The sequence below is a fragment of the Leuciscus leuciscus genome (genome assembly GCF_965113295.1).
Source record: "Leuciscus leuciscus genome assembly, chromosome: 10".
Lineage (NCBI taxonomy): Eukaryota > Metazoa > Chordata > Actinopteri > Cypriniformes > Leuciscidae > Leuciscus > Leuciscus leuciscus.
Window position 1 is genome coordinate 14,128,160 of NC_138734.1, and position 15,986 is coordinate 14,144,145.

General features: G+C 39.5%; 3 protein-coding genes across 3 annotated transcripts in view; 2 read left to right on the top strand and 1 right to left on the bottom strand.

The window, feature by feature from the left end:
• LOC309508430 (uncharacterized protein) overlaps positions 1 to 15,986 on the top strand; it is a 240,330-nt gene that overhangs the window by 153,661 nt on the left and 70,683 nt on the right. The window lies entirely within an intron of this gene.
• The window catches only part of spon1a (spondin 1a), a 294,770-nt gene that overhangs the window by 108,216 nt on the left and 170,568 nt on the right, over positions 1 to 15,986 (top strand). The gene's annotated exons all lie outside the window — the stretch shown is intronic.
• LOC309508364 (uncharacterized protein) lies at positions 3,763 to 10,379 on the bottom strand. The gene is made up of 11 exons (XM_082182964.1): positions 8,759 to 10,379; positions 7,998 to 8,181; positions 7,600 to 7,831; positions 7,202 to 7,481; positions 6,929 to 7,106; positions 6,734 to 6,810; positions 6,459 to 6,639; positions 6,105 to 6,353; positions 5,853 to 6,024; positions 5,618 to 5,766; positions 3,763 to 5,345 (listed from the first exon to the last, which is right to left on the bottom strand). The coding sequence occupies exons 1-11, from the start codon at positions 9,032 to 9,034 to the stop codon at positions 5,098 to 5,100; spliced, it is 2,226 nt and encodes a 741-aa protein (XP_082039090.1). The 5' UTR covers positions 9,035 to 10,379; the 3' UTR covers positions 3,763 to 5,097.

Genomic DNA, 15,986 nt, shown 5'->3' on the forward strand with positions numbered 1-15,986 from the left:
TTTGTGGCAATAGCCAACAATACATTGTATGGGTAAAAATTATCGATTTTTCTTTTATGCCAAAAATCATTAGGATATTTAGTAAAGATCATGTTCCATGAAGATATTTTGTAAATTTCCTACGGTAAATATATAAAACATTTATTTTTGTGAGTAAATGCAGCACAACCGCGAACATAAATGTAGAACTTTAAAGGTGATTTTCTCAATGTTTCAAATTTTTTGCACCTTCAGTTTCCAGATTTTCAAATAGTTGTATATCGGCCAAATATCCTTACAAACCACACATCAATGGAAAGCTTATTTATTCAGCTTTTAGATGATGTATAAATCTCAATTTCAAAAAAAAAAAAAAAATACCCATGTGACTTGTTTTGTGGTCCAGGGTCACATTTTACATATCTTAAAAATGGGAATAATAGGTCCCCTTTAAACATCCCTCTATAGAGATTATACATATTCCAAACGTCCAAACAAAAGCGAAACCAATCTGAAGCTCTATTTTAATATCTCTAAAGACAAAAGGCATCATTGTTACACATCTTCACCATGGTTTGAAATGAACACAAGCCAACCCAAATGCGGGTGATGTCAGAGGTGTGCTGCTTCCGGTGTTTTGACTGGAGCCCTATTGGAGGGCACTTTTTTTATAGATGTCAGTAGAGGAAAGGCTTCAATACGCTGCAATCAGTACACTGACGTTTGTGAGGAAAATTGAATTTGAATTAGTGACAGTATATTTTCATAATTGACAGTATGCTAATATTCAATGTGTTTACTGTTAAAGACCCACTCCGATGAAAATCATGTTTTTCTAGGTGTTAACATGTTCTTGTGGCATTTTTCTTATGCTAGAGGACATATCTTGAGAAAAATAAGCTCAAAGTTGTATTTCTGAGTATTTCTGCATTCAAATGGCTGTGAATCAGTAGCAGACGCTAAAATGCCGGCTAAAATAGACTGGAGTTGTGACGTAGTAACTCCACTGGGCGGGGCCCGCCCGGTCGGTCAGGTTCTGAGGAGTAGAGAAGACGATGGCGGATCAATACCTATGTGCGGTAGCGGGTTGCAATGCTAAGAGGAGAGATATTGGTATTAGCTTTCATGCTTTACCAAAACATGTTGCTGTGAGAGATGAATGGATTACGTTCCAGGGTTCCAGACTGCGACCATTTTTTGAGAATGTGCGAGTTAAAATTTTATGTGGTCGCATTTGTGGGGGGGGGGGGGTGTCTATGGGTCTGGGGTCTGGGGTGACGGGATGTGGGGCTTCTATGATATTAGACTGCGTAGCCTATGATTAAGATAATGAATTTCAAACCTGAACCAAACATATTTTTATTCAAAGATCAACAGTCTGTCATTATTCTTTAGTCTGCCACAAAACAATGACTGTTGTAAGTAACAGTGCGTAAATCAGACCTTTCAGTATAGCCTAACGCTAATAAGCTTAAACGAAAATAACGAGATAATTGTGTAGTGAAGTATTTTGTCCTCGCGGCTGCAGCAACTTGCACTCTAATAATAGGCAAAATAGGCTACAGAATATTTCGTTCTGTATTGACAGGTGCAATATTTGAAAATCGATCATATATTTTTTTTATTACATTTATATCTGCATTTATGTAAAAACTTAAACTTTCAAACATCAAAATGTCATTTATTAATATGTTTTCATGTCAAAATGACATACAAACATCTTTTCCTATTCTATTTTGCCTGGAAACGCTTCCAACACGCTTGCGTGTCGCGTGAAAAATAGGCGTCGGTTCTATTTATAGCATGCACGCGTTTTCCGCGCGTCTCGAGGCAAGCTCTAACCTGTTAACAGGGGAGCCGAAATAAAAACGGACACGCCACGCAGCCAGTGTGTCGCCGGCCTCAACCTCCGCAGACAGTTTTTAATGTTTATCAGACAATAACTACTCAATATTTTGCTTTAGTATAATTTTCGGGACAATTAGGGCCAGATTCGGGATTCGGGACAACAGTTTAGATTTCGGGACTGTCCCGAATTTTTCGGGACGTCTGGTCACCCTAATCCAGTGATGAAATGTTTTCTGTGTTGACAGAAAGAAAGAAAGACAGAAAGAGGCTGTTGCTGCCTATGTATCTCGCTTCAGCCAACGGCTCCGCCCACAACGCAGAGGCGAATTGCTAATGAGCTACTGCCGCTCTGCTGAAGCGAAGTCCCAGAAAACGGCACAGGTTTTGTGATTTTGGCTAAAAACGGCATAATCATCATTTAAAGACCACTGAGAATGTTTAAAAATAAATCAAAATATGATCGGAGTGGGACTTTAAACAATAAGTTTGGAGTGCTATATTTGAATGTTACAACAACATAAATACTGTTTTGTAAGAAAAAAATATATATTTTATTTTTATTGGTATCGCTTTGCCCTTTTGCTAGCAAACTCTTTTTGTTTTGAGATTTATTTGTGGCTTCAAGTTGCTTCAATTGCATACATTAGTAGCTAGGCCTAATTTTTTTAAATGTTAATTTCAAACATGAAAGTTACATACTGTAACTTTAAATCTAAGCAGTGATTTTGCTGATCTTGTTTATTTCTGATAAAATAATAATAATAATAATATATATATATATATATATATATATATATATATATATATATATATATATATATATATATATATATATATTAGCCAAATTGGCAGCTGATGAGCGAAAAAGTTAATTTCATACCCTAATTATCACATCATTACCTCAGCCCCTCTTAAAGCATTGGACAGCCATGCTGTTCTGGGATAACTTGACTTGGTTGAGAGACAGTGACATTGCTTATTGTTATCATGACAGCTTATAATTTTAGAATTGCTTATAATTGTTATCATGACAGGATAATTTTGAGATTTTTTTTTTTCCACTTCTGTGGAAATAACAGTGTTTAATTGTTCATTGTCATGTTTCAACACTTAGAAACTGGATTAATTTAGTTTATTTATAGCTAATACTGTCTTCACTCTGCCGGCAGAACTTCCCAGCTTTAGCACTTGACATCAGAGCATAAAACACCCATAGTTGTTGATAGAGTTGCGTAGGTGAGAGAGAAAAAAAAAGAAAAAAACAAATTTGCTCTACGGCAAAAGCGCCTTGACTAAGAGACATAAAGGACTGGCTTGATGTTTGACACTGTGACAGAATTGACATGAAATAACATTCAGTCAGCACTCCGCTGGAGGTGTTTTCTTCTGCATTTGATGAGGAAGCGTTACATTCTCACTAATCTGTTTTCCTCCCCTGCCTTCACAACTCAGGGTACAATAACCAAATAATCATTCTCCAAAGCTTTGACACAGTCTGCCTTAAACAATAGCAAAAAACTTTAATTGATACAGGGTGTGAAGAGACTGTATGTCTGGATGTTCATTAAGACGACAGCAATATTAATCTTCCTTTTATGTTACATACAAAATTAAAAAAACATGAAACAATCTGAGAGAAGGATTGTTTGTTCCTGCTGAGATGAAGAATGCAGGTGGAAAATTCCACCTAAATATAGGTGGAAAATTCACACTATACAGGAATTTACAAATGTGAAACCCACGCAGGCACTTCAGCACCATATACACTCACCTAAAGGATTATTAGGAACACCTGTTCAATTTCTCATTAATGCAATTATCTAATCAACCAATCACATGGCAGTTGCTTCAATGCATTTAGGGGTGTGGTCCTGGTCAAGACAATCTCCTGAACTCCAAACTGAATGTCAGAATGGGAAAGAATGGTAATTTAAAGGTCCCGTTCTTCGCATGTTTTTGAAGCTTTGATTGTGTTTATAGTGTGCAATGTAACATGTGTTCATGTTTCGCGTGTAAAAAAACACAGTAGTTTTCACAAAATTTACTTATCTGTATACCGCTGTTTTCACTGTCATAAAAACAGGCTGATGACTTCCTTGTACTATGAAGCCCCTCCTTCAGAAATACGTAGCGAGTTCTGATTGTGCCAGCGGTTCCTGTGTTGTGATTCGCCAGCAGCTTAGCGCACGTTGCCCGGAAAGGTCACGCCTCTTAACCTAATGTGGAGATGCATGCGCTCAATGTTATTGTAAACATGTCTGTAATATTACCGTATCAATTTGAGCCGGAATCAGACCCGGAGAACACAGATGAAGAGGATCGAGTAGAACCTGTGCAAACACGACTTTTGCAGGATGTTTCACAATGGTAAGCTGATTATTTAGTAGTTGTCATACTTTTACGTTTGGCTGTTACCTTTAATTGGTTAAATTGTAATGTTAAATGTTACAAACTGTTATAAAAGCTTGTGATATATGTTTTTTCGAATTAACGATGGTGTTGTTGAATTTTTAAAATAAGTGCATTGTTTATTCCTACCTTAGTTGCACGTGAGCACGAGTTTTGATTAGTAATATATGTTTTATAGGTGTACATGTGGTAACTGTGACAGAATGCCAACGGAGGCTGAAAACATCTGCTGCAAAGAAATACAAAAAGTACCGTAACACCTAATAAAATAATTTTTTGTTGTGTATAGTTTAAAAAAAAAAAATTCATCCAAACAACTTTATATAAATCCACTTTATTTTCAACATAAATATAGCCTTAAAAGTTGCCATGTTGTATAAATGAAATTATTGACATGCTTTACAATAATTTATTTATTAAAAGTTGAATGTTATGTGACTGCACATTACATTATTACTGTTTTACATCAATGTATAGGTTTGTCGACGAATGAAGCAGATTGCAGACCCTCCTACATGTATGGTTCATCACCCGGGCTTTGAAGCAAACTGTTTAAACCCATATGCCTTACAAAACATAAATAATATTTACAAAGCTGACTACGGACGAGTGAGGCGAAGAACTGAAGAAGAGTATGTTTTTATTAAATATAATCAAATTAAACAATGTAAAATAACTTTAGTTATAGAAGAAAAAATAAAATAAAACAATGTTTTTTTACAAACATATGTACACATGATGTTAATGAACCTTTTGTTTACTTTATTTTTTTGTTTCAATGCCATAGACGTTTTCGTTACGTGGCATATCGTAGCTTTGTCAGCTGGTGCTGGGGCTACTTAGGACGACATGTGAGGGTCGTCATCCCGTCTTGTGTAGTTCGCCGGATACGCCAGGAGTTTCCTGATCCAGCTGGACAGTACGTTGGATTCCGGCCACCCCTTGACTAAACCGAGACACATGGAGGTCAATGACATCTTGCTTGGAGGGTTTCTCAAACTCTGATGACAGGGGAGGTGGAATGGTGATCTGATGTAGTTCTTCTACATATGGAGTTGGGTCCACAATGACTTTGTGTAGTAGAAGACTCATCAGGTCATCAACATAGTCTGAAAGAGAAAAGTAAAACTGCTTGTCAAAGTACTGACTAAAATTATGTTATCCATGTTATGTTATTGTTGTTACATTTTGCTAAAAATCTGTTGTATTGAATAATTTTGTTGTCTTAATTTTTTGAAAGACAAAAGTAAAACTGCTTGTCAAAGTACTGACTAAAATTATGTTATTTATGTTATGTTGTTGTTGTTACATTTTGCTAAAAATCTGTTGTATTGAATAATTTTGTTGTCTTAATTTTTTTAATTAAAATGTTCTAACTTACTAAATGTTGGGTCTGTTTTCACAGGCTTGGCTGTGCATTCCCCTTTTTTTGACTTTGGAAAAGCGATTTTGAAAACAGCCTCTCCTTGTGTTGTTGTTGCCTGTGGACGGTGGGCATTCTCATTGTAGTGCATGGCTGCGAGATACAACCTGCAATCATTGAAGAATAAGTAAAATCATTAGTAAACCGTAATAAATATAACTTCAGGTTATTTTGATGCCATAAACAATATTACCTGCACAACATTCCTATGTAAAAGAAAACTACATTTTTGGGTGCAAAACGTATAACCAGGCTGTGGAATGCCTCCAGTGTCGACGTTTGAAAGTGGTGACTGAGTTTCTCAAAGTCCTTGAGAACTCTCTTGTTGCACGTTATTTTCTCCATTTTGCGGAATGTCACTGACCCTGTAAACAACACACACATCAAACCTTAATTTTTTTTACATTTTTACAGTTGTACATGAATGAAAACTATGTAGACATACCTTTTTCAATCCATTTTTTGTTACCCCTTGAAGTCTTGTCTTGGTGTTCACATTTAGGAAACAGGGGGTTGTCGTGAACATGGATGTTCTGCATGTGATTAAGAAGTGATGTCCACTTTGCCACCTTTTCCGATCCTGAAACAGAGGAAGTCGCACTCCAGTAGAGATGATTCCTGATGCTTTTCAACCATTTCTTCAGCACCTCACAGTCCTTACTTTGTGAAAGCTTCAGAAGTTTCTTAGACAAAGCTATGAAAAGTTAGACAGAAGTTAAATATTTATTGATGGATAGTAATACAACTGTAAACACCAGTTATCAAATTTATTTTTAAAGATAAATAAAGTTATTTTTACCTTTCTCAAAGTGCCACACATCATAGTACTGAGTGATGTTGCGTTCCCTCAGGTACTTTTGAATTTGTGGATGGCGATCAGTGACTATGTAGTCAACCTCCAAACCACAGGATTCCAGCTTATCTAGACATCGTTTTAAACCCTCCTTTTCCATGTGGTAACTACCACCTACCTCGTTGCTCTGTCAATAGGCACATAGAATGTAAATATGAATATATAAATGTTAACATATTTAAAAAAGTAACAAGTTTAAAACATGTTATTCAGTTTTAGACCTGAATTAGTTGAAGATCCACAATTGAGTTGCTTTCCATATCCATCAATGTATAACTTCCAAATTTGGCAGAGTGCCCTATGTAAAACAAAATAACAATCATAGGCATAACATTGTTGCGAACTTCAGCACTATAAATATTATGATAAACTATTAAATAAGCAGTATATATACACATTTTGTTATCTCCTTCTACCTGGTGAGTCAGCACGCATATCTCCTGCTATTGCAAGTTTTCCCCTCTCTTTCAGCTGCTGAATAACATGTTGCTGATCTATGTTCCACTTGTGGATGATTGTAGGCTCTATGAAATTTCTTGCATGTCTCCGGAAAGTACTATAGTGTACAGTTTGGAGCTGCATGGCCTTGAAAATCTATGAAAATAACATTCATAAAAAACATTAAGAAAATGTACATAGTAATGACAGTAAATGTAGTATTAAATCAAGTACAATAAATAATGGAATACCTTTTGAAGTTTTGGAAAGGACCCTCCCAGAAAATATGTAGCAGCACACAATTGCAGGTTCCCCAACGGGGTACTCCCTACAATGGGCTGACTCTGCCACCGTCTGTAATGCTGACATTTATCGCAAATCTGGGTGAATGCAACAAAAGTACCGATTTGTCTTTGGTGGACATCACATTTCGCCTTACAAACTGGACATGACTCAAAAATCTCTCTAAGGCAGCTTTCAAATACAATGTACTTCTTGTCACTGTAGCTGGACACAGGATCTACCGGTATTCTAAAGCAATAGAAGGGACATTTATAAGAAAATTAATTGCATGTCAAATGTTATTATTATGAAATAAAATTCATCATTAACTCCGGTCAAAATGTATCAAATACTATTTGCAACTTACGACAATTCTGATTCCTCAGTAACAGACTCTGGATGAAATGTAGAGTCATGTGGCTCTACATGTATCTCAGATTCTGTTTGTTCCTCTTTGTCTTCCTCCTCTAACTCCATGCGAAGTCTCTTACTTGGCCTGAAGATTGAGCCACGTACTGGTGTTGAAGACAACTGGATATCCGGCAACATGAGTATCGGTTCAGTGCCAACATCCTGACTGGAAACTTTTGCCTGAATGCCTACAAGGCCAAAAATATTTTAATAATTAAATAATAATTTAAATTTAATAATTATATAATATTATTTAACACAGTCTTTCATACAATTACATATAATTTCTCTATATAAAAACATAATACAAACAAATATGTGCCACTACTGATATTTCATGTCTAGACTTCATACCTTTGCTTCTTACGTGGACATCCCTCAGTGTACCAACAGAAAGTTGTATGCCCACTGATCGCATCTTTGGTGATATCTGTATGGCCACTGTTACGGTGTTTTCAGAGTCTGTCTGACATCCAGCTTCATGTACTGAAGATGTTGCAGTGAGCTCTTGGGAACTCGGTACCTGCTGAGATGAACTCTGTAACAAATATTTCAAATGTGTATTTAATTATGAAGTAATACCAATGTATGCATTTTCCATATTCAACAGTAATGACATATTTAATTGACATGTTTCACAATACAACAGAAACAAAGCAAAAAAAAAACAGGCATGCATTCTCTATAATAAATTTAATAACATGGTCCTTGAATAGATTATAACAGCAAAAACTGTGGATATTTATTGTTTGTTACTGTTTAGCACAGTTACATTTTCGTATATGAGCACTATAGCCTAATAGCTTCGCAATAAATAGGAAACAAACATGGCTTTACTACAGTAGGTAACGTTACATAGGTCTAAACAGAGAACAATGATTTGCGTGGCTGCAACTAAACAGTAAACAATAGATATAATAAAAAAAAAAATCTAAAATGATCATTACAAACACCAACAATCGATGGTGTCAGGTTGAATTACTATACTTTAAAAAAAAAAATTGTCGGATTACTTTCAATTACCATCTAACGTTAGTTAACAAAGCTAAACAGCGTTGCCCTTTAAGTTACAGAAACTGTTAAATGCACCAACTTAAATAATAAAATGCACTTACCGGTTGTGGTCCATAAACAACGCCTTCTCCAGACAAAGAGGGAACTGCTCCATCTTTCAAGTGTAATCTTTGTACGAATCCGGTATTAAACTCAGTGAGATTGACGAAGCTGTCCTCAGAAAAATGTGCTGAACATAGTTTTACATGTGGATTATAATTTTCGGGAACCGAGTTAAAAATAAATTGTAACCATTGATCTCGAAGTACAGCGTCCCTGGGAAGGCCAAACAACGATGATCTGACTCCAGGATGAAAATAACAGCGTTTCGCCGACATGACAACAAACACACTCTACAAACGCAACTCTTCCTCTTCTCCGTGGGAGCGCAACAAGACCACGCCCCCTTTTTTTGTGTATTCCTGTGGGCGGAGGTTAGTCCAAAAACGGTTCTGGTGACATCATGAATGCAGGAAGTAGAGGGGTGTAGTCCAAACGAGTCGTTCGTTGTAGGCTTTGAAAGGCAACTTCTGTTAAATAAAATATCTCGCTTGGCATTGAACTTTGAGCGTTATAATTTTACAGATATTATTTATACTCTAACAACAACATTACACACTAACTAAACTTTGAAACATGGAATCGCATAGAACGGGACCTTTAAGCAATTTTGAGCGTGGCATGGTTGTTGGTGCCAGACGGGCCGGTCTGAGTATTTCACAATCTGCTCAGTTACTGGGATTTTCACGCACAACCATTTCTAGGGTTTACAAAGAATGGTGTGAAAAGGGAAAAACATCCAGTATGCGGCAGTCCTGTGGGCGAAAATGCCTTGTTGATGCTAGAGGTCAGAGGAGAATGGGCCGACTGATTCAAGCTGATAGAAGAGCAACTTTGACTGAAATAACCACTCGTTACAACCGAGGTATGCAGCAAAGCATTTATGAAGCCACAACACGCACAACCTTGAGGCGGATGGGCTACAACAGCAGAAGACCTCTCATCTCCACTACAAATAGGAAAAAGAGGCTACAATTTGCACAAGCTCACCAAAATTGGACAGTTGAAGACTGGAAAAATGTTGCCTGGTCTGATGAGTCTCGATTTCTGTTGAGACATTCAGATGGTAGAGTCAGAATTTGGTGTAAACAGAATGAGAACATGGATCCATCATGCCTTGTTACCACTGTGCAGGCTGGTGGTGGTGTTGTAATGGTGTGGGGGATGTTTTCTTGGCACACTTTAGGCCCCTTAGTGCCAATTGGGCATCGTTTAAATACCACGGCCTACCTGAGCATTGTTTCTGACCATGTCCATCCCTTTATGACCACCATGTACCCATCCTCTGATGGCTACTGTACCATGTCACAAAGCTCGAATCATTTCAAATTGGTTTCTTGAACATGACAATGAGTTCACTGTACTAAAATGGCCCCCACAGTCACCAGATCTCAACCCAATAGAGCATCTTTGGGATGTGGTGGAACGGGAGCTTCGTGCCCTGGATGTGCATCCCACAAATCTCCATCAATTGCAAGATGCTATCCTATCAATATGGGCCAACATTTCTAAAGAATGCTTTCAGCACCTTGTTGAATCAATGCCACGTAGAATTAAGGCAGTTCTGAAGGCGAAAGGGGGTCAAACACAGTATTAGTATGGTGTTCCTAATAATCCTTTAGGTGAGTGTACAAAACTGCAGCACCAGGTCTTGTGATTTGTTATGTCTTTGTTTTTGTAAGAATTTGTTTTGTTTCTTACAAAAAAAATCAATATACATGCATTTAAGGAAGTCTTTTTATAGGGCATGATTACTTACTATAAATTATAACTTACAACATCTACCTCCCTGCTCTCTTAGCATCGGCAGATGAAAAACCTATAATTGTCGATCACTACTTTCAATCCTGTCGGTCCTTAAAATTCATTTAACTATCACAATCCATTATGTTGATAGTTAAAGTAATTTTTAGGACTGACATGAATGAAAGTAGTGATCGACAGATTGTCATGACAGAGCCTTAAACATCACTTCTACAGTGTTCATACATATGCCAAACATCCTGAAGGAGGGAACGGAGATGAGAGTTGGGATTGGGATCGCTTTGAGAGACCAATCTACTTCGAGTGTAACAAAACAAGCCAATGCACTTTGGCATGCGATAATTGCATCAGCTGCTCTGCCTCGTAGTGCGAGCATATAATGAGCAGCAGGAGCATTGCATCTTTTTTTTTCCGCTGAGGAGACGAGCGGATTCCGGGGTCAGTGGTTGTCCAGCAATTGTGGCGACAGGACTCAGGGAACGAGGGTTACATACGTAACTGAGATGTTCCCTTTCAGTTCGGTCATGTTCAACGTGAGTCGGATGTACCATACTGATTGGGATCCCAATTAACACGCCACCTAGTGCTGCCACCTTTCAGTGCCTAGCGAAAGCCTCCTGATCCCCTCACATGTATTGAGGCGGAGATGGGACAGGTCTTAGGCCAGGGAAGTCCACTGCTGTTCCGCATGACCTACTCAGACAGACTAGGATAACACTGGGAAAGCGTGCCCTTTCAGTGGAAAGGGAGACGCTGCAGAAGCCATATCCTGCCCGTAGGGAGGTATGATGTGGAAGTTACACATATGGACTGGGCGTTTCCGGGCAGTACAACATATGGAATAATCACTGAGGTGGCTCCAGCCTATAACAGGGGTGAGACAACAACGGTCAGAGACGGTAGAGCATGCTCTGCCAAGGGAAAGACACAGGCTCGCCGCAGGGAGCCGTACCGTGGCAGAATACACATATGGGATCGCCGTAAGGATCACAACATATGGAACCCAGCCTAGCACAGGTTCCACCAATGCAAACGAGTGCTTGGCCTGGCGCCGGACGCTCCGCCACGTCCGACTGCCAAGGGGTGTGGAGGAACTCAGCTGGAGCAAGAATGGCGCACGTATCCGGTCCATAGGTGGGGAATGGCGCAGCAAGCCAACACTGTGAGCGGGGCTTACGGTGTTGACTGGCTTCTATGAGAAGAGAGCACACGGGAAGCTACCGGCTCGACACGAAGGCTATAGAATCTAGCAAACGTGTTTGGTGTCGCCCAGACCGCAGCTCTACAGATATCTGTCAGCAAGGCACCCTGTGCCAGCGCCCAGGAAGAAGCTACACTCCGAGTTGAGTGGGCTCACAACCCGAGGGGACATGGTGTGTCTTGGGATTGGTAGGCCAAGACAATGGCATCCACTATACAGTGGGTCAATTTCTGATTGGAAGACAGCCTTTCCCTTCTGCTGGCCTCCATAACAGACGCAGAGCTGGTCTGATTCAGTCTCCTCGCACCCCTCAGGAACCTGACGATCAGGTCATGCTTTCCCACAGATTTTACATCAACTGCATCGTGACGTGCGGCAATAGAGGCAACATACACTTTGAGGGTGGAGGGAGACAGCCTTCGCTCCAACCCCTCTTACAGAAAGGAAAGCACGGTACCGATTGAACATCTTCGGGGGTCTTCTCAACGAAAAGGTTCCACTTCAGAGCGCAAGCATGCCTCGTAGAGGGCGCAGAAGTGATGGTGTCAACGACAGCTTGTGGTAGATCACCTAGAACCTCTTCATCCCGTCCAGGGACCAGACATGGAGTTTGCAGAGGTCTGTGCCATATGGTGCCCTGTCTCTGAAAGAGGATGTCCTCCCTGAGAGGAATGGGCCAGGGAGGGGCTGTCGAGAGGAGTAAGGGGCAACTAGCAAGACCTGCTCCTCTTCCTCCCTGACTTTGCACAGGGTCTGTGCGAGACGGTTTACTGGGGGAAACGCATACTTGCGTAGGCGCGGACAGGGACCCGACTCGGAAGACAGGAAGACAGAGACCCGACTCGGAAGGCTCGGAAGCAGCCCGAAGTAGGCTCTGAGTGTGCGGTGCGACACTTACCTGTCTCCACAGGTTGGCGGGGGGTTCATGAGAAGGCGTAGTTGGGTCCTCGAACCGCACCTGGTTGCCGGCTGGTGATACAAGAGGGGGCTGAGGGTGGAAAGGCTTTGCAGGGTCGCACACCGCCAGTCTGGCCCTCTTGGGACCCAGAGATAGAGAAGCTGCTCTTACTGAGAATTTGGGTACCGCTGGCTGAAACGTCAGTGGTGGAATAGAATTGATTCAACAAAAGATTTCCGCCCGGCTCTCCTCCGGGGAAGAGCAGCTGACTCTGGTGACGCCGTCTTCCTGCGAAGGCTCGACGTCACAGTAGAGCTGGCTGTGAAGAGTTTTTTTTTTTTTTGCTGGGGACTGACACCCTTGGTGACGAACAGACTGAGGGGCAGCCCCCGAGATGCTCCCATCTCATGCTCTCATGAGAGAACATGAACCACCCACGAACACAGTCTCAGCACGCTTTAACCCCCTGGGGTCGGCGGTATTGCCGGCGATACCAGCTCGCTTTTTTCTTATGAGTGCAAACGAGACTCTAAATACTCTGTTGATTTCGATCTTAAATTTAAGTGTTGTACATCAATCAATCCTGTTAAGATTAAATTTTTTTTGTGTGTATACTCACAATAAAAACAAAGTGTTGTGCTTTTCGTCAAATAAAGAAAAATAAACATGACACGAGTTCTGCCCACTCTCTGTCAGTGAAGTCTATTCTGAAACGCGTCTGAAAATGAACTGTAACTCAGCGAATACTTCTCACACAGACACGTGAGATATGTCTTTATGAAGCTTGAAATCTCTTATTTTAAATAAAGTAATTTATATAAAAAACAAATATTCTCAGTTTATGTAATCTGTTTGAAAGCAAGGAGAGGTACCGTTTTTTCGTTCTCCCTTCATTATATTTAATGAGCTGAGGCCACCACGCCCCCGGCGCTATTCACATGGTAAATAGTTTAGGTGATCTATGCATTGCACACGCCCCCCGATCAATGCCATAAAAACACAGTTTCTTCATCAGATTCACCGACAGTTCATCACGTTTTGAGTATGGCACGCTTCTCCGGTAAAGACGCCCTTCAGATGATTCTGGACAGCGAGGAAGAATTCACCTTTTCCTCAGAGGAAGATTGCAACTCGGACGACGAACGGCTGCATTTTCAAGAAAAATACAAACATCTACATACATGTTGCTCACATATTATGGTAGCCCTGTTTGTGCTATGTAGAGTGAATTTACACCTTTGCCATTAACATGTTTATAAATAACTGAAAAAAGCACAAATGTCAGGGCATGTCAAAACATCCCAAGGGCCCCAAAAACACCTTGGTCCCCAGAGGGTTAAGCCCAGGTATGTGAAACAGTGATCGCGGCCGTCAAATGAGGATAAGAAACGACCGCATCCAGAAACACACGGTTTGAATGACATCTTAAAAAAGACGCAGTGTCAAACCGTATGCTCTTTCAGGAAACTGCTCTCTCTGGTGCCGAGCTTACAGGGTTAGGGGCGTGGGTACACAAACAGGACGATAGTGCAAGCCTGATGTGAGACCTCACATTCTCACTGAAGGCGCAACGTTCGAGCTGTGAAAACAGCTGTTTTACTCTCTGTGAGATCAGAACAGATGTATTTCGCTGTAATCCAACACCAGCTTTGAAGAGGCGTTCTCCCGAAAGAAGCAGACTCGTTTTCTTCTTTTTTGAAGTTAAAACACTCTCAGATAAGATTGCAGAGCAGGAACAGAACAACCGCTCGACTCCGAAGCAAAAAGCAAAGATGTGACGCACCTGCTGCTCATTTTATGCTCACGCTGTGCATTGGCTCGTTTTGTTACACTCAAAGTAGATTGGTCTCTCAAAGCGATCCCAATCAGAGCAGGGTACGTCAGACTCACGAGGAACGTGACCAAACTGAAAGGGAACTGTTCGTCTCCAAACAATACACTGTGGCGTTTCATTTTTTGAATCTGCGTTTTGAATGAATCAGATGAACCAATGATTCAATGGACCATTCATAAAGAGAACCATTTACTACACTCCTGAATAAATCAGCCGTTTGAACGAATCGACTGAATGAATGAATGAATGACTCAATGACTTAATCATCAAGACATTTACCACCACCTATATTGACAATTTGAGTTTGTTATTTAGACTATAATTTCATTAAAAAATAAATAAAAAATTCCCATATTAATAAAAAATTTAAATAAAACATTAAAGGTATGGTTAACTTTAACTTTTTTTTTTTTTTTTTTTGTGCATGTACTGCGTTAGATTAAATTGGGAAGGGTCATAGCACTTGCATATTGTTGTCCTATTGTTAGTTTAACTGCTTCTATTGTTCTCATTTGTATATCGCTTTGGATAAAAGTGTCTGCTAAATGAATAAATGTCAATGTAACCCAAATGTATTTATTTATTAAGCTACTTTTTGTGATGTCTAATTGATGCTTTACACAATAATGACTTTAAATAATCTTTTAGTTGTAATTTCTCTGCCAAATTTGATTAATTTATTGCCACATCATGTAATTAATTAGATTCAATATTTTACTTGCTTGACAGTCCTAATATATACACACAACAGTTAATTCTGGATCTCAATTCTGATTGGCTGCGAGCCTTGTCCAAGGCCTTGTCCTTGGCCTTGTTGCGATAGTCTACCAGTATCACCACAGGAACCGTTTCACCTTTTGTATCACTCCGCTTGCAGCAGTTCTCACAAAGTGTGTCATGGCGGATGAGCAAACCACCATACTTTTACAAATACTACTGTTGTTGTGTCACGGAATGTAGTTTTAAGAGTTTTGTAGATGATAATGTAGTTAATTAGACCTGAAATTTGCGAGTTATATTTAAACATAGTGCATATTTGACAATTTGTTTAGAAGTTTTCAAAGATGTGAGCTCCAGGTTGTTAGCAGCTGTTCAACACTCATATACCCGCTAGAACAGCTTTAGCTTGGCCTGTCCTTTGGGAATTTGCTGCTGGCTCTTATGTAGATATAGTGTTTAAACATGAGATATAATTCATTTTGGGTATATCAAACAGGCCGTCTTTGGTCTTATTAATCTATTACTTGTTCCAGAGCAAATTGATTTGGCTATGGGCAAAGTTAAGTTTCATAACTTTTATATTTTTATATTTAATACTATAATACTATAACTAGTGCTGCTTTTTACTTTTTACTGAACTGTTTACTTTTCTATTGCCTATTGTACAAACTTTTTATACTTCTATAATGGCTAATATTGTTTATTTAAATATTATATACATAACCGTATTTGGTATTGAGAAATGGTCTGTTAGTGGTTGTGATTTCAACTTCAGTGAGAATTAGTTACATTATTACACCAGTAGATGGCAGC

Excerpts from the sequence above, each read along its gene's own strand:
- LOC309508364 (XM_082182964.1), bottom strand. The coding sequence starts at position 9,034 with ATGTCGGCGAAACGCTGTTATTTTCATCCTGGAGTCAGATCATCGTTG. Across the intron at positions 6,640-6,733 it reads TGGATCTTCAACTAATTCAG|AGCAACGAGGTAGGTGGTAG; the intron begins GTCTAAAACTGA and ends GCCTATTGACAG. Across the intron at positions 6,354-6,458 it reads TGTGTGGCACTTTGAGAAAG|CTTTGTCTAAGAAACTTCTG; the intron begins GTAAAAATAACT and ends AACTTTTCATAG.